The sequence below is a fragment of the Nannobrachium achirus genome, assembly GCF_963921795.1.
Source record: "Nannobrachium achirus genome assembly, chromosome: 23".
Lineage (NCBI taxonomy): Eukaryota > Metazoa > Chordata > Actinopteri > Myctophiformes > Myctophidae > Nannobrachium > Nannobrachium achirus.
Window position 1 is genome coordinate 18,934,674 of NC_137830.1, and position 27,907 is coordinate 18,962,580.

A 27,907-nucleotide genomic window follows, 5' to 3' on the forward strand; every position below is an offset into this window, starting at 1 on the left:
CGCAGCACCCCAGGGTGACCCTTCACCCACTTTGAAAACCCCTGCTCTAAACGACATCATTGCTCCCAACACTGATAGGAATCAGTGGCGACAGAGCGCTTTCATCTCCCTCCGGGTCCTGCTCTGTCAGCCAGGCCTGATTATGGATCCCACTGGGAAAGATGGATGGAAACGGCATAGAGCGCTCGTTTTTGTCAGCGTCGGAGTTATTGTCCACGACATTGCAAGCGGCGCGAAGGCCCAGGGGCGCTGGAACTCCCAAATCCCAAGGGGAGCTGAGCCTGGAGGAGTTCATGCGAAAAATTCATGTTTTTTATCCGGTTTTGGGTTATTTTTATTACGGTTTCGGGTGCTTATTCCCCGCACAACGGTGTAACAAGGAGCTATATAGTTACTAGTTATTTTAGCACACAGTGCAACACACAGCACGCATGCACACACACAGTCACTCACGCACACACTACAAAATCGGGTATTATTTTTTGTAACAGTTTTCTACTGTTTTTATTCCCCATATACAACGGTGTTAGTTTGCAACAATGAGCCTATAGACAGTTTCTAGTTCTCAAATAAATAGACTTTGGTGTGCCATCAAAGCGGGATTTAAATTTGACTTCCCTTCTGACCGGAAGTGGCAAGGTGACCATGTGATTAGGTCACCATGTGATAATCAAATACCTTTTTTCAACATATTTATTCCCCAAAGTCAAATACATTATTGTTTTAATATAGCTCTGTGTGTGTGTATATATAGGCCAGCGGACCTTGGTCCTGCTCTTCTCGCCCGAGCGCCGCAGGCACGAGTGCCCGCGAATTGCGGGCCAGGGCCGTGCGGCCGGCGGAGCGCCGCACGAGTTACGAAGCCGTGGTGAATGCAATCGTTCTATTTATGCCCAGGCCGTAAGGCCTGGGCAAGCGCACGATAAACGCAATGATAATTGGGTTTTGGTGCACCTCGCGCGGTCCAAGTGACTACAACGGAGCGCTCCCTACGTCCGGTTCAGCCAATTACAAGCTTCAAAAATGAGTCCGGGGTGTGGTTATCCATCTTTCCCAGTGGGATCCATAATCACGCGTCAGCCAGAGGTGTCGCACCAAATCCTGGGCCCTGCTGGGTACAAGGATTCACTGCGGGCCCCCCCATGAATGTTCTTCATAGCGGGAGGGGGTTTAACCCATTTAGACTGGGATTACGCGTTATTTTGTGCTTTAATACTTTACTATTACTATTGAAAAATAGCAGATATACAAGCTCACAGCTTGTAGATCTGCTATTTTTGAAGAACCGTGAAAATGTGTGCAAATCCTTCTAAGGTTTTTTGAAGAAAAAAAACGACGTTTCTATGTCAGTGGCGCTCAAACCTTTTCACGTGAAGGACCCCCAAAATGATATGTATTTGGCCACGGACCCCCATCTCAAAATATTTAGTTCCAGGGACCCCGCCCATTTGATAGAGAGTGGAAGAAAAGACTGTATCAAGTCCGCATATTATAAGTACCTTTTACCAATTATAGAGGGTTTAAGTGGTACCGGATATGCAGCTCGGCAAATAAAAGGTGAATTGATCCCAGTGCATGACGGAGGACGATATCACGATAAATTCAATCATCACGATACGATTATCGTGAGTGTTTTATCACGATAGACGATAATATCGCTTATCGTCCCATCCCTATTATGTACCGTTTGTAATAAAGAGACTGTTTGGAAAGAGCTTCACAGAGCAGGGATGGGGTGTACAAAAGTAAGTGTACTAGTGTAGCAGAATCAAAGTGGTGAATCAATCACCATGAGGTATGCTTCTGCATGCACAATTAACAGCACAAAGTTAAAAGGGAAAAAACACAGAAGGTCCCATGTTGCTTGGCAAGCTGCCTGGCTTTCTTCACCAAATGGAGTTGTAGCGCAGGTTCAGGCAGCAACATGAAGTCAGCTGACTGTCAGCGGGTCTCCCTGAGCACCAACTACACACACATTCACTTAACAGAGCAGACTGCTTAAAGCTGCAATCCATTTTAAGTTTACTATGAAAACTGGCACATCTTGTCCGCGTATCTCTGTTGGTAGGTCACGCCTGACACTGTTGTCCCCTGACACATCACTGTGACATCACCTATGTAAAAGTCCATATATGGGCAGGCCCGTCGTACAGATTTTTGGGAGGGGGGTCAAGATCAAAGACCTGGGCCCCCCCTGCACGTAGGCCCCCCTCGGCTTTTTCGCCCGTGCTGAAAAATGCGGGTTTTTCACGGGAAATTATTCATTTTTAAAGTAAAAAAAAATATGTTAAAAACAGTTCTACACGGCGGCTTAATATAATACTGGTTTATATAAAGCATGATGTCTTAATTTTACCTTGGGAGAAAGTTCTTTCACAGTCACTCAAATCTTTCCTACACAAACTAGACTGCTCCCGAGTCCCGTTCAACGGGGGCCCCCTACCGCATCTCCCCCTCCCTTTCCCCAGAATCCCTTTTATGCCCATATATGAAGATCCCTGATGTCATTGATATACATCACTTGCCAGATGGCCAAGAAAGGGCCCATAGCCGTGTGGCTGGTTCAGATAGGGATCTCCATGTATGGGCATAAAAGGGAGTATATGTTGTGATGTCATGGGGACCACTCTAACAGAATCCCTTTTATGCCCATATATGGAGATTCCTGATGTCATAAATATTAAGCCCATATCTAATAGTACTTCATATGGGAATGCCCATATATGGAGATAGACAGCCCATATCGGTGTGGCTGGTTCAGACAGGGATCTCCATGTATGGGCATTGGGCATAAAAGGGATGTACCATACTGTATACCATATAGTTCTACAGTACAAGCTCGTGGATCTCCATATATGGGTACCAGGGGTCTCCATATATATGGGTAACTGGTCCGATATACATCACTGGCCAGATGGCCATGAATTGGCGTGCCCTCGCCCTAAGGCGTCTTACTAGTTATTATACTTGCTTTTAGCTGTGCTAACCTCTCCTACGTTTCACTTTGTGTGTATGAGTACGGATCTCCATGTATGGAGTTCCGTGCTCATACACATAAAGTACTGACGTCAAGGACAGAATATCTTGTATGGGCCCATACAAGATATTCACGCGTGTCGTGTTTACAACGCACACTTCGCACAGGTGCGATTATCATTTTTTGGTTAATGGTAGGCACTGTCAGCACACAACGCCTCGCACCGCGAGGCGTTGTGTGCTTGTAGATCGGCTGTTTTCACTACTTTTGTGCGACGGCCTTGTATGATGAAGCAGGGCTTTGCTTTGCGAAAAAATTTACAAATATGAAACTTGGAGATACGAGGTTTCTGCCCAACAGCGACGATATTGTAACTTGGCTCAACAGTCTTACCTCCTGGCGTCCTCGTCCGGTCCTCGCGTCCTGTGCGTGCGGACCCAGTGCTCCAGCTGCTGCATGGAGTTTGTCCTGGACAGCCCTCTGTCCTGGCCCTCCTGGGCCGGAGCCTGGGCCTTTCCCGACGCTCTCCCCCCCAGGGTGCCGGCGGCGTCCACCTCCCCGGGGCCGACGCCGTCCGCGGGCTGCTCCCCTGATCCCGTGCTAGCCGTGGCCCCGGAGCCGCCGCCGTTGACCTGCGGGGGAGCCTTGTGTAGGGCGAGGCTGGCCGCCTGCCCCTGGCGGGAAGCCGTGACGGCAGCCGCGATGGCGGCCGCCTGGGCCGGCTGCAGCTTGATGCTGTTTATCTTGGTCAGAGTCCTCTCGGAGCTCGGGTCCCTCTGGAAGCCGTACTTATCCCCGTCGCGGAGCGTCGCGTACTTGTCCCCCTCTCGGAGGGTGGCGTACTTGTCCCCCTCTCGGAGGGTGGCGTACTTGTCCCCTTCTCGCAGCGTGCTGTACTTTTTCACCTCCCTCACGGCGCCGTATTTGTCCACCACGTGTATGCCGCCGTACTTGCACTCGCCCTCCCTCAGCGTGCCGTAGGACCTCTCCGTTTCCCTCAGCGACAGCTGCCTCTTCACCTCCTTCTGCGGGACGTACTTCGGCTCGTCCTTCGGGAGCGCGTGTCTGTCGCCCACCTTCTGCAGCGCGTACTTCTCGCCGTCCTTCGTCAGCAGATACTTCTCGGCGTCCTTCTGCGGTGCATACTTCTCCTCGGGCGCCGGCGGGCCCGTGTACTGGTCCGTAGGGCTGTCACCGGCATGAAATTGACGATTAATATTGTCAAACAAATATATTATTATTATTCTTTCTTTTTTTCTTTTTGAACATTACGACATAAATGACATCCCTGTTTGCCTTTTGGGCTTTGTAAACAAAACTGGGCAGATGACTTAAATATATAAAGAAATTACTGACATAACATATTAAAAGAATAGTGGAAATAGTCATCTACGAGCTCATAATGTCGTGAGCATGTAGCCATGTACGTAGATCTGCTAGTTTAGCAGTTTTTTAACATGGAAACAATTATGATTATGATTATGACTATGCGATTATCTCCAAATAACTGCGATATCATGTAGGGCTGTCACAATTATTACATAATCGTCTAATCGCAATTATTTGACATAATTGCAATTATTTCATCATAATCGCCATAATCGTTTACATGTTAAAAATTTTCATATTTTCAAGCATTTTCAAAAATAGTGTAAATAGCAGATCTATAAGCACACAAAGCGTCGCGCCCGACGCGCTGTGAGCTTGTAGATCGGCTATTTCCACTATCAATGTTCATTTTCAAGTGTAAAGTTGTCAGTCATTTCTTTGTATATTTAGTTTATGTGTCATATCTGCCATGTGCAACTTCAAAGCCTACAACAGGAATGTAACTGTCAACGGCAGAAACACAATTAAATCGTTAATCGCCATTATTTGAGTGACAATCAATCGCCATGTAAAACGTCACAATCGTGACAGCCCTAATATGCACGTAATCATCGTGACTGGGCCCTACCTGTCGTCGGAGGCCTTGTGTGCGGCGGTGTACTTCTCCAGGTCGCGGTGGATGGCGTACACCTCGCTGCTGTCCTTGTGCAGCGCGTAGCGCTCGCCGTCGCGCCGCAGCGAGTATTTCTCCCCGTCCTTGTGCAGCAGGAGGCGCTCGCCGTCCTTCTGGAGCGTGTAGCTCACGCCGTCCTTCCTCAGCGAGTACCTGTACCCGCGTTCATACAGTGGCTTGATTCAGTTTGAGTCGCCTACATCTACAATTGATTTAGTCTACAGAAACTTAACAGGTCTATTTGAAGGGTAATGCACTGTTTTAAGTCAGTGGTTCTCAACCTTTTTCAGGCCTCGACCCCAAAAAGAATCATATTTTAACTGGGGACCCACCCACCACGACGAGCACTAAGAAGAATGACATTTTGTATAACATGGTTCCATTGTGAAAATAGCCGATCTACATACTCACAGTCACATGTAGATCGGCTATTTTCACAATTTCTGCCTAATATTTGACAATTTGGCCAATGTTTAATTTGTCATTTTAGAGGTATTAAATATATATTAAAAAATATATTAAAATGTGCGGGTACCCTCTATACACTTAAAAGTTATGTTGGTTTGTTTACTGTTTAGTGAGAGAACAATGTTGCACATTAAGTTAATCATCATGGGGACCCCCCAAAATAATTTGGGGACCCCCCCCTGGAGGTCCCGACCAACAGGTTGAGAACCACAGTTTTTTTAAGTGATTCTCAAACGTGTCTATGAACATTTTTCACAAAGTCTATGAAGCCATCTATGAAATCTATGAAAAGGTTTAATCTGCAACACGATTTCATACAACATCCTTGGGCCTAAAAAACACAGAAGACCCCTGGTATAGGACATGAACAACGTACCTCTCGCCGTCCCGCTGTAAGGTGTAGTACTCCCGCTGCTGTCCGTTGTGCTTCTCCGCGGCGGTGTCCTTGTGCAGGCACCGGCGCTCGTCTGCCCGCGACAGCGAGTGCTGCCGCGTGCAGGGCTCCGCGCGGTTCCGCTCGTTGTTCTGGATCTCGGGCCGCGTCAGCGAGCGGTGGTGGTGGTTCAGCAGGTTGTTCAGCTCCTGCGGCGTCCGCTGGTCCACTTTCAACTTGTCCTGTCTGAGGGGAGAGGAGAGACAGAAATAGGACGCTTTTGGAGAAAGGAAAACCGATGGACTAGGGACATGCAGAGAATGTTAGAGAGGCAGGGGCTGACATTTCTAAAAGGGCCTTTTGGTGAAAATATAGAAAATAGCAGACCTCCAAGCTCACAACACGTTGCGGCGTGACGCTTTGTGAGCTTGAAGGTCTGCTATTTTCTTGTAGGTCGGCTATTTTAAATGCTTGACATCACACTGAACTAAGCATAATCAAGTGAATACTGGAGATGTAACGGCATGGATTTCTACACAGAGAGGGCAATTCTTTTCAACTAAGATGCTGCAAGTTCAGGAGAGCTTGGACACGGCCAATTTGAATGCTGCCATTAGGTATGGAAAGAGGGCATTTCTTTCACCATAGTAAAAAACTGCATTCATGGTCTGGAGAGGGCACTTTTTACTGAAGGATAAAAGGGGCAGGGGCCCCCTTTGATGTCTATGTGTGCAAATAGATCGTCTCTGTCGGTTTGAAACCTCATGTCCAAAACTGTTGCTTTTCAGGAGGATTCTAATTCCCAAAGTGGCAAAAGTAGCAAATCTACAAGCTTTGTGTGACATCGCAGTATGATCAGGTAGGGCGCTCATTTACGTATGAAAAATCACACCCAAGAGCGGTGAGGTGAGCGGTGCCTTTTATGAGTTAATTTCAGTAAGTGTCCCGCAAAAGCTTGGCCAATGAGCCAAGTGTGGGACGGACATACATACTGAACATACATACAGACGAAGCCAGAGGAGCGGTTAGCACTGCTAAAAAAAACACAACATGTTAGGATATGGAGATATGGGGGTGGGTGGGGTATAAATAAGAGAGGAGAGGATAAAGGTGGAGGTCATAATGACGTGAAATAGGCGCAGAGTATAGACCGTTTTCCTGAGCGCTCCCCTGTAGAGTGCGCCATTGCTGCAGTAATCTCTCAAGATAGACTCTGATGCTACGCAAGGCAAAGGAAAAGGGCGAGGTCGCGCCATATCTTGGCCATCTGGCCAGTTACCCATATATGGAGATATGCTGTGAGAGCTGTAGGTGCCCAGAGAGATACAAATACTCATTCATTCCCATATCTGTTAATCTGCTAAACTCAGGCCGTTAGTAGGGGTGATGACTCTGGTGTAATGTAGTGTAATGTATGCACTTGACCTGTATGTCAGCACTGTGTGTTGTGCACTATTCGTTGTAATTTACTTTCTGTCTGTCTTGTCCTGTTGTATGTTATGTAGCAGCCTGCATGTCCAAGACAAATTTCCTTCGGGACAAAATAAATGAATCTTGAGCCCAAACATGCTTACTCAGTTATTCGTTATGTGAAAGTCCTATGACGTCTATGACATCTGACATCATACGTACAATCCCTTTTAAGCCTATACATGGAGATTTCTGTAGAACCAGCCACACAGATATGAGCTGTCTTGGCCATCTGTCTTGGCCATATATGGATTCTGTTAAGTGTGATATGTGGCCGATGTGGCCTCCGTATATGGGCATTCCCATATGAAGTCCTGTTAGATATGGGCTTAATGATGACATCAGGGAACTCCATATATGGGCATTCCCATATGAAGTCCTGTTAGATATGGGCTTAATATTGATGACATCAGGGAACTCCATATATGAGCATAAAAGGGATTCTGTTAGTGTGGTTCCCCTGACATCACGGTGAAGTCAGACTATCTATGAAATCGATGAAAATCTGCATCACACATTTATACAATATGTGGAGGGGGTCCCTGCTTCATCTCTCTCTCAACTAAGGGGTCCTTGACCTGAAAACGTTGAAGACCCCTGCTTTAAGATTTTAGTCGACCTCCTGAGAGTGTCAAGTGCAGTGACCAGGGGTTGACGCGTCATTGTCAGCCTCAGCCATAATATCGTACATAAGCATAGACCATTTGACTGATAACGGCTTTATTTTTAGATTTTGCCTTTGTTTTCAATTTCTCCAAAGCCATTAAAATGTTACCGAACTTACCTGAACAATTGAAGGTCGAAACAATGTCGGCTAAACAGACGTTTTGGTAAATCAATTTTTACTCGAGGGCCTTTTTTCCGCAAGACTTCTCAAATCAATCTGAGCTTTGAAATGGATTTACCCTTAAGTTCTGTTCGGGTCATTTTGACCCGTTTTACATTTTCATTTGAAAAAAAAAGTTAGACGTTTAACATTTTTCCACCTGAAACTCACTGGCCTTAAAGATTCTTCTGAGATGAACGTGTAAAAAAAATATTTTTGCACTACACCCATGCTACACCCCCCTCATATTTTTTGAACCTTAAGTGCTGTTCGGGTCATTTTGACCCGGAAGCACATAATTATGCACAGAAATACACAGTATTGTGCCAAAACACAGACACACAGCCCCCCCCCCCTTCTAACACCCCCCTTCCGAAGCCCCCCTGTCTGATTTAATTTTTTTCCTATAAGCATGAGCAATATTGCCCAGTATTAAATGAAGTAGTTTTTTTACATGAATTCCAGCTCAATCAGTAAAAACGCCTAGCTCGTTCAGTGTTTAATGTGATATAGCAAAGCAGAAATGCAAACATTTACCATATATATCATATGAATTGTTTGGTATTGAGTCAAAGTCAATGTATCATGATGATTTGTTAAGTTAACATTTATATTAGTGTTGTTTTTTTTAAACCAAATATCCCCCGGGTCAAAATGACCCGAACAGAACGAAGGTGTAGTGAATCTGAACAGAACTTAAGGGTTAAAACGCAAGAATAGCATATGACTTTGACAAGAAATAAAAGAAAGAAAGAAATAAAAGAAAGAAAGAAAGAAAGAAAGAAAGAAAGAAAGAAAGAAAGAAAGAAAGAAAGAAAGAAAGAAAGAAAGAAAGAAAAAAACAACAACGACACGATCACATTTAATGTGTTGGATTACCTACAGTATATCTCAAAGCAAGTAGTAGATTACCAAACATGTTCATGCTGCTGATGATTTTATTATAAAGGTGCTATACATGCAGCAGTAGGCCTCAAACCTTTTATTTCTTATTTCAAGGAGCCCCAAGAGTTAATTTATCAGTGCGACTATTAATAATTGCCGTAGTGCTACCAAATTGGCACGCCAAGTGAACCAAAGCCATCGCTCATTAACATCCATTCATTGAGCTTAGCTGCCAGCCAGCCACCACCGTTAGCTATTGATAGCTTCTAGACATTGTTCTGTTGATACAACGGAGCGGAGCGCTGCTGAACGTTGTGACTCCGCTATTATGTCCAGTGTCACTGCATGTCAGAATCAGAAGTACATTAGTAGGCCTACTAATATTTACGTTTTTGAAGATGTAGAAAGGGTCCGTGAGTGTGAATACGGAAAGGAGACGAGGGGGGGGCAGTCCTCGAGTGTGTGTGTGTGTGTGTGTGTGTGTGTGTGTGTGTGTGTGTGTGTGTGTGTGTGTGTGTGTGTGTGTGTGTGTGTGTGTGTGTGGGGGGGGGGGGGGGGGGGGTGAGAGAGAGAGAGAGCGAGAGAGAGAGATTGCGTGCGTGCATGTGTTGGAGCTATGGCAAAGATCGATTCATAGGACAAACAGCAAGGAAACAACAGGAAACGTGGGCACTAACTAAGGAAGAGTGGGCAGACTGGGCACCTACAGTAGATGTAAAATTGGCAAATGTTCCCCTATATGTCAAAAAGTTAAATGTTTGGGAAATGGTCTTAAATAATGTGATGAATACATGCTTAGAATACATGACATATCTGCATATTCACATCATGTATACCGGACTGGTACTTTACATTACTTTAGATAATTTTCCAATTCATTTATTTAACATTTTAGACAAAATAGCCAATTTTACACTGAGGTGACCACTCTTCCTTAGTGGCCATTCTTCTTGTATCCGCAAATCCTGGCCCAGGATATAGCTTAAAGTCTACCATGTGATTAGACTTCTTTCACCATTTTATGTTACTTGTAAATTAAACCACGCTATTATATTGTTGTTTTTATTAATTATAAATTCGATTACATATCGGTGCTCCTTAAATTTTGTTGGGTGCTCCCAAACCTTTTCTGGTGCTCCTAACTTTTTAAACTGGTAGTACCAAGTAAAATAGTTAATTCCGCTGTAATATGACATTTTTTAATCAAAATTTCCCATCCACTGGGCTGAGCAAATAAGCGGTCTGATCGATGGCTTCTCCCATTGCGCGCAAAACTGTTTGTTGTCTGTTGGTTGGTGCACCTGAAACTTGTTCTATGGTGCAAACACTAAGCATGATTAAAATGTGTTACGTTTTAATCACTTCACTAATTTTCTGTAATGAATTCATCTAAATTAATCAGTTAAAGTCCCAGCCCTAGTATATATAGTATAATTTCTTCCTCTGAACATTTGATCTGTATTTTCATTTTTGAAAACGTGTGACACAATAATAATAAACATAATAGATTGTAGGACCCATAAAAAATGTGTTGCTTGGGAAACACTTTCTGTGTGTGATTCTGACCTTCTGATTGGCTCAGTGTGGACGAGGGCGGCGTCGGTCATGACCTTCATCCAGGCCTCCATGTCTTTGGCTGTGTCCGTGCAGAAATAGTACGTCCTCATGTTGGGGTGAGTGGCCTGCAGCCAGAACACATACACACCAGCAGGGACGTGCAGAGAATGTTAGAGAGGCAGGGGCTAACATTTCTAACTTTTGGTGAAGATATTGAAAATAGCGAACGTTTGTAACAAAAACGTTGCTTCTGGGTGGTCCCTGGAACTAAATATTTTGAGATGGAGGTCCGTGGCCAAATAAATATCATTTTGGGGGTCCTTCACATGAAAAAGTATGAGAACCACTGACATAGTAGTCTCTCAAGAACAGACTAACTGAGCTCCAGTTAAGTGAAAAGGACCTTTTCTTTGACGATGGCAAGCCAGATTGCTGACATAGAAACATAGGTTTTTCAAAAAATCTTAGAAGGATTCAAACGATACTTATTGAATCAGGTCAAAATTCTAATTTTCACAATTTTTCAAAAATAGCAGATCTACAAGCTCGCAGTGTGAGCTTGTATATCTGATATTTTTCAATAGTTAAATCATAAAATAATGATACACAAAATGTGTACCCGTTCTAAATGGGTTAATTTATTTAAATTTGTTTGAGTATAGTTAACTGTAGTACTGCTCAAAAAAAGCTCAAAGAATGAAGGGAACATCTTGTTCTCTTCATTTCTTTGAGCATTTAAATGAAGTTTGAGCTGGATCCCAAACCTTTTCTATAGGCCTTCATCCAGTCACAAGATAAATACAAATATTTTAGACATTTATGTATTGCTTTATCAATGAAAAAGACACATTGGCAAACCAATCACTGCTCAGTGGAGCAATGATTGCCCTTTGGATTTCCCTTTGGAAAAGGGAGCCTGGGACTGGATAATTGCATCCGCTACAAAAGTATGGTCCTACTGTATGGTCCATATCAATATATTTCAGTCAGATAACTCATGAATAGATTGAGAACATTAATAGCTTGAGAACATTTTATTTATAAAGTGTAAATACAAGTGTGAATATTATATTTGATCTTGGCGTTCAGGCTCTGCTATATATATACATTACTCTCTGCTCAGCACCTTTGAAGAAAACCATTTAAGAGCAGGGAGATGCATCTATAATAAACCCTCCCAGGGGAAAACAGAACCCTTGGGGAAAGAGGGGCCTATGGTGGTGCTGGGACAGCCTGGGAGAGAAATAGCTTAAATAGGCCGCAAATTTGCTCAGCTGCTTGACAAGCTGTCGCATGTATGTAAGTCGCATGTACAGTATGTAAACCTCTCGAGTGTATCTGCCTAAACTAGCTCGCAGGCTATGCATCATTGCAGTGTTCATTTTGTTGACTAAAACTATGACGTCATTTCTTTGTTGACTACTTTTTTCCACTGATGAAAACTAAAAGAAGAAGACAAAAACTATGACTGAATATATTATATACTGCCAATTTCGCCAAAAAATAAAAACTAGACGAAAGCGTTAGGGGGAGAAGAGATACAGTAGCATGTTTGGTTGCGTGTGGGGGTTGCATTCCGTAAAATAGCCGATCGACGAGCTCACAACTCTTCGCACGTGCGTTGTGAGAAGTCATCAAGGACGGACAAAATACATTTTAGTATAACATTTTAGTAAACTAAAACTAGACTAAAACTAAACACATTTCAGACGACTAAAACATGACTGGAATTTCATTCGAAAGACTATGACTGAAACTACATGAAAATGTGCTGTCAAAATGAAGCGAGCATCACTGATGGAGAACAACAGGAGGGTGCAGTTTTCACCTTGAAGGCATACTTCCTGCTGATGTGGTCGTCCACGGACAGCATGGAGACGTGGAAGCTGGGCAGCAGGATGCTTCCCAGGATGCCTTCCTCTTTGTCATCTGCACCACAGAGGAAGAGGAGGAGTCAGCGAGGTGTCAGACGCGTGCTAGAACACAGTGGTTCTCAAACTTTGTCATGTCAAGGACTCCCAAATTGAAGTGTATTTGGTCCCATACAAGATTTGTGGTGTTGAAAAAAAAAGAATGTTGTAAAGTAACTAAGTACATTTACTTAAGTACTGTACTTAAGTACACATTTTAGGTATTTGTACTTTACTTGAGTATTTCCAAATTCCAATACTTTTACTTCTACTCCACTACATCTCAGATCCAAATATTGTACTTTTACTCCACTACATTTATTTGAGAACTTTAGTTACAAGTTACTTTGTAGATATAAATTATGATATTACCACTGTAGCCCTATTTTATACCATGGCAATTTGAAAATAGCAGATCTACAAGCTCAAAACACGTCGCATCGCAACGTGTTGTGAGCTTGTAGATCGGCTATTTTCAAACATAATATGTACTTTTACTTTTGGTACTTTAAGTACATTTTCATACAACACTTTCGTACTTTTACTCAAGTACATTTTGAATTACAGAATTTTACTTGTAACGGAGTACTTCTACATTGCAGTATTGATACTTTTACTCAAGTAAAGAAATGTAGTACTTTTTCCACCACTGCACGCACACACGTATGCACGAACACACAAAATCACCAAATCACCAAGTGTGAAAAATATTTGGGGATTTACTTCCTTATCCTGCACCAGAATGTCTGCTACGTGCACGCTACGCTGTCCAGAGGACTTGGATGAGAGTGTGAAGTCGTGCCTTTGACTTTGAGAAACATGCCAGTGTGTTTATCTACATCCAGGGTGTTGTGTCTGGCCACCCTAACAGGATGATTGAACAAACTCTGCCAGGGCTTATCAGAGCATGACAGAAAGAGAGAGAGAGAGAGAGACAGAGAGAGAGAGAGAGAGACATAGAGAGAGAGAGAGACAGAGAGAGAGAGAGAGACAGACAGAGAGAGGAGGTGGAGAAATATTGAGATGACTGGACATATTGGTTGTGCCGTTGTCGAGCGGAAACCTTGCACTTTGCTTTTCAGCAAAGGGAGAAAAATAACCTGTGTTCCAATGGATGCAATGTAGTTAATGTTTAGACACGAGCTTTTGATAATACTTTTCATTGGTTAAACATCAATCTCCCATATATCTTCAATAAATGCGAGAAGTCTCTGCGTGCGTGCGTGTGTGTCTGTCACTCTTGCGAAGCGTCCGATCTAGCCGTCTCAAACTTGCCGCGTGTGTGTCACATGACCCTGAGGTGTGCGGTGCCGAATGGCAGGTCGTCGGACGGACCAACGGTTTCCGAGAACAGAAAGGGCACGAATATCACAAGTGTCTGTCAGCCCGAGGGTCTGAGAAATTCTTGGAACGTTTGTGAGATTCTATGATTGGCCAACCCAAACTGTCAGGTTCACAATTGCCGCTAAGCCAGAATAAACAAATCATCGCCTTAACTGATTGGCTGAGCTTTCTGCTCGACTGTTAAGATTAGTCCTTAGTTTCCAATTGTCTGGTGGTTCAGGGTAAGAGACAGAGACGGAGCAGTTTAAGACAGGCTTTCAAACAGTACCGGCAGCACTGAAGGTTCACCCTTTTGGTCTTCAGTTGAAAGCCAAACAGACACAAAGCACAATAGACAAAGGCTTGTCTGCTTTGACGTTGTGGACATCTGTTACATTGCAACGCTTCAAGGGTCTTACAGATTTAAACTTGTGTTGAGCACCGTAAATAGCAGAATCGTCGCAAGCTTGTCGATCGCTTATTTTCCGTTGTGCGACACCGGTGCACAACGAAGCATACCGAGCCATGAACCCCCCACCGATCAAGTCAATATGTACTAATAACAACATAGCGCTATCAAGCGGCAGTGCTTACGGCTAAAACATTCCTGTTGCCTCTCGCTGGGCTTACCGTACCGAGACGCTCCTTTGATCAGAGCAATGGTCTAAAAGACACGGCGAGATGCAAGCACGCCGCGCCGACTGCGGCAAAAACCTACACCAGCCTCAAGTGGAGCCCGGCTGTTTGCTCTAATCAAGCTGCTATATACGCAGAGACTGCAAGCTTTTCCTCCCATAATATCCACTGATGAATTATGGAGGTAGAGTCAGAGAAAGACAGACACAGGCAGCGGTGGAGCAAGTACACAGATTTGTTCTTTTGGATTGATCCATCACCGGGTTGAACTAAAAGAAGTTTGTTCTCGTGGGTTGAGCACGTTGGTTCTTTTTTTTTTTTTTATGATTTTTATCCCACGATTTTGCAACCCTTTTTCACCCAGTGCCAATTGCCTATGTAATCCTGGGCTCTGCTCTCCCTCTGCTGCGCCTGGGGAGACAACGGACTGACCTCATGCTTCCTTCAATGCATGAGTAGTCCAAGTTGTTTCTTTTCACCTGACAGGGGGGATTTCCCCGGGATGGACGTAGCGCGTGGAAGGAACACGTTATTCCAACCAGTTCCTTTCCCCTCCATCAAGCGCCCCGGCTGGCCAGGGGGAGGCATTATTGAGACCAGGATTACTGCATGTTTTTGTGAGGGTATCAACCCTAGGAGACATGGGGAGAACATGCAAACTCCACACAGAAGAGCATGTTGGTTCTTTAACATTGCACTGGATTCACCAAGATCTCTGGGCTTGTCCAGAAATGTAGTGGATCTTACAGCTTAAGTGTGGCTAAACACACTTTTTTCTTAATTTTTTCATTGATTTTTTAATGAATGCCCTCCTTGGTCACACAAAAGCATTTACTCAAGTACACTACTTTTACGTCTACTTCACTACATCTCAGAGGCAAATATTGTACTTTTACTTCACTACAATTATTTGACAACTTCAGTTACTAGTTACTTTGTAGATTATTACAAAACATAAAAAATAGCCGTTCTTGTCACAATGTCCCTGAAAATGTTCCATCATCATCCCTGCTCAGACAGCAAGATCTCTACACCACAGGTGTGAGTGACAGACAGCCAAGGGAGAGAGAGGCGAACGAGGGGGAACCGACTGAGAGGAGCTTGTTATCAGGAAACCAAGCACGTCACTGTACTCTCTCGTCTCTCTCTACTCATTCATCTCTGGTTCGCTAAGCCAATAAACATCCAATTCTCCTCCGGGCGCATCATGAAAAGAGGCTGCTGATTGCGCTCGGGGGGCGCTTAATTTGCCAATTTTATGGAGATGGGGGGAAAACTCTCCAGGATTTACGAGAGATGAGCAATGGGGCTAAGGAAAAGAAAAACGAGAAAAAAAAAAGTAAAAACATTAAAGTTCCAAAGTGGAGGTGGTAATGAGTTGTCTCAAAACGTGAGTAATCTCTGCTTCTGACCGGGACACCGGCATGACCGCTAGCGTGCGTGCGTACGTGCATGCGTGTGTATGTATGTGTGTGCGTGTTAGCAGCTCACCTCTGTAATAGAAGAGGCACATGTCGGACAGAACAAACCACCTCTTTTTCCATAGCTTCATGCCTGCACTGTCCTGTTGGAGAGACACACACCACAGTCAGTGAGTCAGTCATTCAGAATACATAGAAACAATGGACACTCTATAGGGCTTAAGGACCATTCCCACTGGGCCAGAGAACAGATAAAAAAAATGTCTTTCTCCAGATAAAAAGTCTGTGAATATATCTGTGACAGATATTTTTTCTTTATCTGTATCTACCATCCACTTGAATGGAAAACTATCTGGAGAAAGAGATTTTTGTATCTGTTATCTGGCCCAGTGGGAATGGGCCTTTAAAGGGATATTTCACTTTCAAAAAAACTTTTGGTCATTTTATCACCTAATTAGGCTTTTATGAACACCCTGAACAGTTTTTAAGTTGCTTGATTCAATATTTAGATATTTTATGTAAATGTTATCAGGCCTTCCTCCTGCAGGACGCCTCCCAATACACACCCATTGTAACTTCAAACTCCATTTTAGCTATATAGATTCATTAAAAACACCCATTATTTTTTTGGGTGACTCATAATACCCTCCTAATACGTGAGCAGGCCGTGTTTTTTCGATAACATTTTTCATTTATTTTTAATAATTCTTTGGGAAAATGAAGAAAAAAAAATACAAAAAAGTTATTGAAAAAAGTTATTGAAAAAATATTGAATCAAGCAAATTAAAATCTGTTCAGGGTGTTCACAAAAGCCTGAGTAAACGATAAAAATGACCAAAAGTTAATTTGAAAGTGAAATATCCCTTTAAGTGGATAACATGTCTGAAAAACACAAGTGTGTGTGCGTGTGAACGTGTGTGTCTGTGTGTGTGTGTGTGTGTGTGTGTGTGTGTGTGTGTGTGTGTGTGTGTGTGTGTGTGTGTGTGTGTGTGTGTGTGTGTGTGTGTGTTTCTCTCTTTAGCACCTAATGTCTAATCTCATGTACAGTACGCGATTATGGTGTCCGTAGGTCCTAGGAGATGCCTTGTTGGCCGCAGCTTGTGAAAATTAAATAAAAAAAACACAGCACTAGCGGTTATATATATAGGTCAAAATCCTCAATAATACAATGAAATCAAATAAATGATACATTATTTATATGACAATGGGCGTTTAAACTAACATTACATCGGCTTACTTGAACCACTGCCATAGTGATAGGAGTATAGTCAATAATCTGATTATTTTGTGCATAATTACAGTCATTTTTTACATCAATCAAAGGTAATGAACAATAATTTCACTCCTTTCATCTTCTCAGACATTCTTCCACTCTTTTTTTTTTTAAACCTCGTCTTCTTCCCCTCCTCTCGTGTCATATTCCCTCATATTCGGTGTCTCTGACTTGCCTCTCCTTCATGCGGCTTCTATTAGCCAGCTTAAATCGCCTCCCCTGAGACAAATTGCTCTGTTTTATCTCTTAATAACTCGGTGGCAAATTTGCTTTCCTCTTGCTCGGGGCGAAGGTTTTTTCCTCCTTTGTTCTCTGTAGCGTGTTCCCACCCAGCTCCCTCTGCCGCGGTAATGACTGCGGCTTTTCATGCCCGCCGCCCGCTCGCTCGCTCGCTACACCGGCAACCAGGGGCGTCACAAGGGGTAGGAAAGTGGGACTGAGTTAGTGGGGCCCAAGGTGGAGGGGCCCTAATAACTTTATCTATTGAAAAATAGCAGATATACAAGCTCACAGCGCGGCACCGAGTGCCGCGCTGCGAGCTTGTAGATCTGCCATTTTTGAAAGGTTGTGAAAATGTGTGAAAATCTTTGAATATAAGCGAACATTTCTAACTCAAATTTTGCTTCTGGGGGTCCCTGGAACTAAATATTTCGAGATCGGGGTCCATGGCCAAATACATATCATCTTGGGGGTCCTTGACATAGGTTTCTTGCACACATTTTCAAGATTTTTCAGAAATAGCAGATATACAAGCTCGCAGCGCGGCACTCGGTGCCGCGCTGTGAGCTTGTATATCTGCTATTTTTCAATAGTTAACATTCATGGGGGGCCCGCAGTGAATCCTTGTACCCAGGGCCCAGAATTTGGTGTGACGCCCCTGCCGGCAACAATAACAAGTTCAACACCGTTTACCCGTACTGCCGTCGCCACTGATATTGTCAAGCGATTGTACAGATATAATGGACTGTCAAGGGGAATATCTTTACTGCCGGGCGGAAACCTTGTATGTCCCAAGACCGTTACGTTTCAGGAATATAGTTATTATGTACGGTAATCTCGAGCAAGACATACTGTATGGAGATACGAGGTTTCTGGCCAAAACATTATAAAGTTGAAATGTGGAAATGCAAGGCTGCTGCCCGACAGATGTAATAAATAGGTAGTCAAAGTCTTTCCTTTTGAGGCAACGGCAAGGGCGGTGTTTGTGCGTGTGCTCGCGCGCATGCGTGTGTATGTGTGTGTTTTTTTGTCTTTTTCCCTTTTTTTCTGTGTTAATAAAAGCATGTGCATCTAAATTAGCTGTATCTGGTTTGACCATAATGTAACCTTCTTCTGATCAGTGTTTGGATCTATAATGTAGTGTAGATCCAAACAGATGAATTAGAGAGTGTGTGTGTGTGTGTGTGTGTGTGTGTGTGTGTGTGTGTGTGTGTGTGTGTGTGTGTGTGTGTGTGTGTGTGTGTTTGTGTGCTGGGGGGGTTAGTCAGAGTGTGAAGTACAAATCAATGCTGCTCTCAGCCTGAATGCAGCGAGGCCAGACAAGATGCCGGGGATAAGAGACAGAGGATATCGACATCAGCTTTTGTCCACGGTTGGAAACTGTAGCGGGTTTGCCAAACGCGCCCCATAATGGGGTTGTTGTCTTCCAGGGGGAACCGGGCGCCGCTCTGCAGGTCCAGGCGCCCGATTGACAAATTGACCCGCGGCACAAGTTGGCAGGGAAAGGAAATTGCTCAACTTTGCATTGAGCGGGCTGGTTGGAAGTTAATAAGCGAAAAGCGGCCTGAGCCCACAAGCGGGATCGGCTTAGCGCTCGGTCAAGCCGAGCCTGACAGTCGCTAGCGGCGTTGCTCTGGAGAGTAAAGCGCTCGATGCTGGGCCTCCAAAACTGTTCCTTTTTTATTTATTTAATTATTTTCAGGTACTCAGTTTACAGTTTACAGTTTAGGCATTTAGCAGACACTTTTAATCCAAAGCGACTTACAATAAGCAGATACAACATCACATCATAACATCATAACTAGCTTCATGTATGGTCATTGATTTTACCGTAGTGCTAAGGGTTTAGGTGGAGTCTGAAAAGGTGAGTCTTCAGTCCACGGACCGCCTACAACTAATCCAAAATACTGCCGCCAGACTGCTCACCAGGTCCAGTAGAAGGTGCCACATCACCCCAGTCCTGGCCTCCCTGCACTGGCTCCCCGTCAATTTCAGGGTCCAGTTCAAAGTTCTAGTGCTTGCGTACAGAGCTCTGCATGGTCAGGCTCCGAGCTACCTCAAAAGATGTGGTCGAATGCTATGAGCCCGAAAGGGCCCTATAAGGTCTGCTGAGCAGGGTCTGTTAGAGGTTCCAAAGACTCATCTAAAAACAAAAGGTGACAAGGCTTTTCAAACTGTAGCCCCCCAAACTTTGGAATGCTCTTCCACAAGCCTTGAGATTTGCAACCTCTGTCGAAATTTTTTAAAGGAACCTCAAAACGCTATTATTTGAACAGGCATTTGTTGTTGGTATTTGATTTTAATTTATATTTCTTAGTAACTAACTGTATAGCCTTTTTTACTTGTAAAGCACGTTGTGAGATCTCTCTGTAAAAGGTGCTATATAAATAAAGTTTACTTACTTACTTACTTACTTACTTACTTACTTACTTACTAGGGCCCAAGGTGGAGGGGCCTTAATTATTTTATACTTTAGCTATTGAAAAGTAGACCTGCTATTTTTGATAAGTCGTGAAAATATGAGCAAATCTTTGAATATTTTATATTTTTCAAGTGAACATTTGTAACTCAAATTCCGCTTCTGGGGGGGGTCCCTGGAACTAAATATTTTGAGATGGGGGTCCGTGGCCAAATACATATCATTTTGGGGGTCCTTGACATGAAAAAATATTCAAAGACCTTTCACGATTTTTCAAAAATAGCAGATCTACAAGCTTGCAGCGCGGCACTCGGTGCTGCGCTGTGAGCTTGTATATCGGCTATTTTTCAATAGTTAAAGTACAAAATAATGCGTAATAATGCGTTCCCAGTCTAAATGGGTTAAACCCCCTCCCCCTATAAAGAACATTCGTGGGGGGCCCGCAGTGAATCCTTGTACCCAGGGCCCAGAATTTGGTGAGACACCTCTGCTCGTCAATAACGATTATGTTCATCGGGGCGGACATCATGTTCCCGTGGACCTGCCATGTGGATTACGGTATTTCTTTTTTCCTGTGAACTTTCTGCCCTACAGTATGTGTTTTTAGTTTTTGCACCTTATATAATCATGGATAGCACATAGTATACTGCAGGGGTCTTTTTCAGGCCAAGGACTCCTTAGCTTAGAGAGAGATGAAGCAGGGACCCAAACTACACACTATATAAAATTGTGTTTCAGATTAAAAATGTTCATGGATTTCTGAGACAGCATTATCATCTGTGTGTAGGTTGGATTAATGTGTATTTACTATTTTCATACAGATAACCACTTGAACCTGTCAATACCTACTAGTCTGCTCTTCTTTTCCCTCTACACCAATCCTCTTCGCCAAAAATAGCTGATCTACAAGTTCACAACGCCTCGCAGCGCGTGGCGTTGTGAGCTTGTAGATCTAATTTTTTTTGGCTAATCTTATAGGAATAGGGATGCTAGGGTTCAATAGGGATGCTAGGGTTCAAGTGATTAATGTAAAAAAACATGATCCTATCACACAAAGATTGGCGGCCCCCCTGTAGTAACTCTGAGGACCCCCTAGGGGTCCCGGACCCCCTATTGAAGACCTCTGGTATACTGTTATGCTGCTACAGTACGTGGACCTACCAATGTGTTACCACTTCCGCACCTTATGCTAAACCTCATGTACACACAGTACTGTATCTGTTGGTCTTGCTATGCGTATGTAGATATCCAGATTTTTCCTAGGTGGGGTTGGCGATAGGGCCTTTCTGTGTGGAGTTAGCATGTTCTCCCCGTGTCTCCTAGGGTTGATACCCCCACAAAAACATGCAGTAATCCTGGTCTCTATACTGCCTCCCCCTGGCCAGCCGGGGCGCCTGATGGAGGGGAAAGGAACTGGTTGGAATAACGTGTTCCTGCCACGTGCTACGTCCAAACCAGGGAAATCCCCACTGTCAGGTGAAAAGAAGCAACTTGGACTCCTCATGCATAGAAGGAAGCATGAGGTCAGTCCGTTGTCTCCCCAGGCGCGGCAGAGGGAGAGCAGAGCCCAGGATTACATAAGCCAGTTCGCAAATAGCGCCATCTTGGATATCGCGCAATGCATTTTGGGGATGCGCAAAGGTCTCTGGGATGCATTGGGTCCATGCGCACCCAACTCTAGGGGGCGTATCCAGAGTCTTGTAGGATGACGGACGCAGCGACGCAGATGACCAATATTAGTAATTTAACTGTTCCTCAGCTAAGACGGTATTTATTAGACCGTGATATTGTTGTGTTAAATGCATTAAAGAAGGATTTAGTTGCCCATTGCTGTGCAGCATGTCTTTTAAATCTGCAACCTATACACCAAAAACAACATGCTACAGAAATAGGAGGACCAGAGGAGGTCCAAACTACTGGGTCATAGGGACATGATTTGTCTTACCGATCCGATCCTGATACCCTCCGAAACGGCTGGGAGGACATCATGTTATCCACAGTTGTTAAGTGAGCTATAAGTAAGTCTAATAGTCCGTTATTGTCTCTCCAGGTCGGCAGAGGAAGTGTAGCGCCCAGGATTACATTAGGATAATTGGCCCCGGGTGAAACATGGGTTATAACATCGTGGGATAAAAACAAACAAACAAATAAATAAATAATAAGTCTATTAATAAGAATCATATCAAGTTTGCTGCAATAAATAGGCATAGGCCTATATGCCATTGGCCGTTCATGTTTAATTGGCCCTTAATTATAAAGACCACCGGGGAAATGCTGTTATTAAGCCCATCATTAATATTATTATTTTGATAAAGCATTACAACCATTAAAACATCATAATCAAGTTTGTATCGTGATCGGACACTGTCTAGCTGGTTTAGTGCCTGGCAGCTTGCTGCTGCTGATCATACTCTATGCTGCTGCTGCTCCTCGCATTCCTCGCAAGCCTCGCATCATAGTAAAATATAAAGACATATAGGTCTATATATAAGAGCTACAGGCTCACAGCACGTCGCAACGTGGCAGGTTGTGAGATTGTGTGTCTGACATAACATTTAGATATGCAGAAACACTGTTGTACGGCAAAGGCTTCTCCAGTTTATCAGCGCTGTGTACGGGACTCTTGGTTCGCTCAGCGTCGGGGGTTTAGCTTTACTGTTATGACAAACAGAACCGGCCGGCGTGATCTGAAGAACCAAGCCGGACTCCGTTGACGATAATAAAACAGGGATCCAACCTTCTATGGGTCGTGGAATAACTTGGATACGAGCAAGCACAGTGACTGTCTGATCGTAGTGCCAAGTGGTGAAAGTTGGTGACAAGATTCACGATGCAGGCAAGTTGCTTGCACCATCGGCATCATGGCATAAAATTAACAAAACAAAACATTTTTGCATATTACGGTTGAATGAGATGTAAAAGCCCAAATCATTAATTGGTAGGCTACTGTACGAACGCATCGCACAAGCAAAAAGTAGCCTAGTTTGGACCTCCTCTGGTCCTCTATTTCTGTAGCATAGAGCATATTGTTTTGGTTAGGTTGCAGACTTAAAAAGACATGCTGCACGGCAACGGGCAACTAAATCCTTCTTTCATGCATTTAAATTAATTTAGTCTACCGACAAAAATTGGTCGTCTGCGTCTGTCATCCTCCAAGACTATCAAACCCACTGCGTCTCTGAGATGCGCCCTCTAGTGTTGGATGTGCATGGACCCAATGCATCCCAGAAACCTTCACGCATACCCAAAATGCATTGCGCAATATCCAAGATGGCGCTATTTGCGTACTGGCTTATAGGCAATTGGCACTGGGTGAAAATGGGTTAGAAAATCGTGGGATAAAAATTATATTAAAAAAAAAAAGATATCCAGATTTTTTTTAATGTTCTCTTTGACATAACTTCTTTTTGCCCTGCTCTCCCTAGTGCTTAAAATTGATAATATTGCACAATGTGTTTTTGTACATTTGGGTCCCGGCGAGACACCACATTTTTCTTTCGGGTCTTTTGGGCTGAAAACATTTCGGAACCAATATGCCCTAATATGCACACATACAAAAAACTCCAATACAGCATTCACCCTGACACCAAAGGTATACCTCTACTGAAACCACACACACACCTCCACATTCAGTTCTCTCCTGTGGTCTGAAAATAAAGTTGCAGGAACACTGTCAATGCCTCATCATGCATGAAAGGGAAAAAGCCTGAAGCTGCATGCTCTCCTGTACCTGTTTGTAAAGCCAGTTGCTCTTTACCGCTGGTGCATTGGGGTTTCTCTTGATGGAATTGGACCTCTTTCCAAAATTGTGAACCTTTTTAGAGGACCTGGAGGGCTGCACAAACACACAACACACAAACAATGTTCATATCAGAAAAGTGTAGTAGTTCAGATAGTTCTGAATGCAGTAACGTTGGCCTTTTACAGCGTGGGTCTATAGCCAATAATGGCAATCACCATTTACCTCATCGCTGATTACCTCATCGCTTATGAGGTAATTGCTGAGGTAATTTACAGAATTTTACTGAAGTCTGCGGAATTTAGAGGTTCCATTGTGGTCAAAGATGGGAAAAATACCCACAGCATTTAAGTATTAACTTAAAAGGTCAGCAGTCCAATAAATACTCAAATAAAGCTGAATATATGGACTCAAGAATAGAACACAAGCAACAGTAAAACATTAAGTACCGCAGTGTTCCCTAGAATACAATATATTTAAATCCTGAACAGCCATAAATAAAACGTATCATAACCAAAAAACTAAACAAAACAAACATTTTAACATAGGTCACTGTTTAAATGCTGTCACCATGTCCATCAATACATTTTAACCACTAACAGTATGCGATGATTCCTACCGTAGGAGACGCCGTTTGAAGGAGCGCTCGTTTTATTGTCCACGACATTGCAAGCGGCGCGAAGGCCAGCGGACCTTGGTCCTGCTCTTCGCCCCTGTGCGCCGCAGGCGCGAGTGGCCGCGAAGAGCGGGCCGGCCGCGCGAGTTACGAAGCCGTGGTGAATGCAATCGTTATATTTATGCCCAGGCCGTAAGGCCTGGGCAAGCCCACGATAAATGCATTCACACCCGCCCGCGCAGTCCAAGTGACCACAGCCGAGCGCTCCTGAACTCCGCTCCAGCCAATCACAGGCCGCGCTTTCTCATTTATGCACACGCGTCTCCTATGGTAGGAACACTCGCTAACAGTATGCCCTTTAGGCCTGTACACTTTGACATGCATTTTAGTCTACGGACCCCCATTTAATTTAATTACATTGTAAAATCAATGTCAATTTCGGTTCCATTTGTACACTCTCCGAGTTACATACCCATAAAGGTCTATTTGGTACTATCATTTAGCTGGGGACCTCCTGGAACTCCCTCAAGGACCCCAATTTGAGAACCAATGGTCTATATACAGCGTGAGTCATGTAAGTGGCTATTTGTACAGTGTTTGCCTGGATGCTTTCTTTGTGATGTTCAGACAGATCAGTGGTTCTCAAACTTGGGGTCGGGCCCCAAATTATTTTGTGGGGTCCCCAGATGATTAGCTTAATGTAAAAAAAAAAGATGTCTCACTCAATGGTGTAGGTAAAAAAAAAAGATGTCTCATACAAACCTACATAAGTGTATACAGGGTATCTGCACATTCATAAAGTGACAATTTAAGGACTTTCAAGACGTTTTAATACGAAACTGGCCAAACTGTCAGATATGAAGTAAGCAAGAGGCGAACATTGTGAAAATAGCAGATCTACATGCTCACAACGCCTCGCACTCACAATATTTATCTGTGGAACCGAGTCACATTACATGTAATACCTACAATTCCAAGTGCTTGTCAGGGTGGGGGTCCCCAGTTCATTATGTTTATTTTGGGGGTCACTGCCTAAAAAAGTTTGAGAACCCCTGAGACAGATCAACAGACGCTGTTATTTATATTGAAGAAGACATTTACTCTGGACATTATCTTGATTGTCAACAGCCAACTATAATAGCCAGAGTGGTAGTTATATGACGCCTACCTCATACAGACTTTATTCTGTGGTGGAGGAAGCATTCCAATCTTTTACTTAAAGATGGGGGGACACGCAACAAAGTTTAACATTACGCTACAGTAGGTCACGTGGTCTTTCTCCAAACAGTCTGAAAAGGGGGTGGGACCGTATCAGTTAGTAGTGAATGTATACTTCGTCCGCCGTATGGTGCCGCGCACAACCTAACGCTAATGTTGTTAGCTTGTAGCACGGCTATTTTCGACTCGAGAGCTATTGTGTGTGTGTGTGTGTGTGCGTGCACACACACACACACACACACACACACACACACACACACACACACACACACACACACACACACACACACACACACACAGAGTGTATGAGAGCCGTGGTAGATGGCTCCGGTGCTTCAGGATATGGCCGCTGAAAGCGTCTCAGACCTGGGGAGGAGAAGCGTTGGACCCTCATTACTAATCTCTGACACCTTTTTTGAAGAAGACTTGTACTTTTTTAGCCGTAAATAGCGGATTCTAAAGCGGATTCTATATAATTTTTACATCTAGAACTGCTAGTTTTAGAATTTGGTTTAGAAAGTCGCATTTTCAGGGGCACGGTGGCGCAGTGGTTAGCGCTTCGCCTCACAGCTAGAAGGTCCTGGGTTCGATTCCCGCCGGGGGACGCTGAGGGCGCTGGCGGCGTGTTCCTCCTCCGCGTCATCAGCGCCCACACCCTAGGTGGGGTTGGCGATAGGGCCTTTCTGTGTGGAGTTTGCATGTTCTCCCCGTGTCTCCTAGGGTTGATACCCTCACAAAAACATGCACGTAATCCTGGTCTCAATAATGCCTCCCCCTGGCCAGCCGGGGCGCCTGATGGAGGGGAAAGGAACTGGTTGGAATAACGTGTTCCTTCCACGCGCTACGTCCAAACCAGGGAAATCCCCACTGTCAGGTGAAAAGAAGCAACTTGGACTCCTCATGCATAGAAGGAGGCATGAGGTCAGTCCGTTGTCTCCCCAGGCGCGGCAGAGGGAGAGCAGAGCCCAGGATTACATAGGCAATTGGCACTGGGTGAAAAAATGGGTTACAAAATTGTGGGATAAAAATTATGAAATAAAAAGAAAGTCGCATTTTCTCCTCCTCTCCTCCTCTGTGTGGGTAGTTTCAGAAGATAATGATATGCACGCTCAACTCCGCCCCCTCCCCCAATATTAGCCAATCAAATTAATTTATTGCAGTTACTGTACAGAAAGTACTAGTTTCAGTAGAGTAACTACAATAAATTAATTTGATTGGGTAATTTAATATGCGGGTACTTGACATCATCAAAACATTTATGCTAATTTGATAGCCTGATTTAGCTGTTTGGGGCATGTTTTGGGCATGTCCCTCCCACTTTAAGCAATGTAGAAATACTCTTAGGGACACAGTCACACCGCACTTTCATTCTACCTGTGTGGGCGGATTCTGCCAATGCATTTCAATGAGAATGGAGCGGTTTTCTGCCATTTGCAGATATCTGCAAAAAACAACGCTCCGAGTCCATTCCCATTGAAATGCATTGGAAGAATCCTTCATAAGTAGAATAAATGTGTGGTGTGACCGTGCCCTGAACGCACAACCTTCCACCACAGTCTTTATCTAAATGCACTCTCTTGTGGATGGAAGTGTGTGGGTGTGTGCCTGCTGTTTCTTGTATTTTCTGAGCAGGCAAGGCAGCGACGTTGGACCCACATGCAGTACTGTAAGCTGGGTCATAAATAATGACTGCTCATGAATACATAACAAAATGTACGGTGTTATACTTTCTTTTGGTCAGTGTAAGCAGAAGTGTGGCATCGCTTATTTATGAAGCACATAACTTTCATTCTGATCTAAGCATGCATATTTATCCCGCCTGCTTTATTAACAATTCATAAGTCGTCTTTGTCGGGTGGAAACATCATATCTCCAAAACGGTTACTACTAACAAGATATCAAAAGTAGCAGATCTACGAGCTCAAAATGCGGCATTTCGAGACGCATTTCCAGATTGTGGATTTGCTGCTTTTGTGTGACACGTCGGTACGATCAAGTAGAGCGTTAATTTACGAAAGAACTACGGATATACAAGTTTTCTGCCCGACAGCAGAGAAGTCTACACACTGTATAATCCACCACTGCAGTAACCTGTATATACCTGTCAGAGTCACTGGCAGCTAGGGCAGCCCTTCCTGGATGGTAAATAACACAGCTCTCTAGCTCAGTGGTTCTCAATCTTTTCAGGCTGCGACCCCCAAAATAATCATATCTTAACTGGGGACCCGCCCACCCTGACGAGCACTAAGAGTCGAGGCATTACGTTTTGTATAACACGGCTCTATTGTGAAAAGATCTACACGTAGATCGGCTATTTTCACAATTTCTGCCTCTAATATTTGACAATTTGGCTCTATACACTCTATACACTTACTGTAGACTGTATGTTTGGTTTGTTTACTGTTGAGTGAGAAAACAATGTTGCACATTAAGTTAATCATCTGGGGACCCCCCAAAATAATTTGGACCACATGTTGAGAACCACTGCTCTAGCTGAGCATGAGCAGTAATTATGCTACATAATGGACAGATTCAGGGGGGAAAAGTCATTAAATGCTGAAAGTGGTTGACGGAT

At 43.9% G+C, this 27,907-nt stretch overlaps 1 protein-coding gene across 1 annotated transcript in view; it reads right to left on the reverse strand.

The window, feature by feature from the left end:
* The window catches only part of plekha5 (pleckstrin homology domain containing, family A member 5), a gene marked incomplete at its 5' end in the record, with an annotated part of 320,140 nt that overhangs the window by 49,584 nt on the left and 242,649 nt on the right, over window positions 1-27,907 (reverse strand). Inside the window, 7 exons of the mRNA XM_080754816.1 lie at window positions 3,371-4,165; window positions 4,935-5,132; window positions 5,824-6,066; window positions 10,568-10,683; window positions 12,387-12,487; window positions 15,919-15,991; window positions 23,490-23,594. Coding sequence (XP_080610942.1) covers window positions 3,371-4,165; window positions 4,935-5,132; window positions 5,824-6,066; window positions 10,568-10,683; window positions 12,387-12,487; window positions 15,919-15,991; window positions 23,490-23,594 — 1,631 coding nt within the window. The remainder of the gene's footprint in view (window positions 1-3,370; window positions 4,166-4,934; window positions 5,133-5,823; window positions 6,067-10,567; window positions 10,684-12,386; window positions 12,488-15,918; window positions 15,992-23,489; window positions 23,595-27,907) is intronic.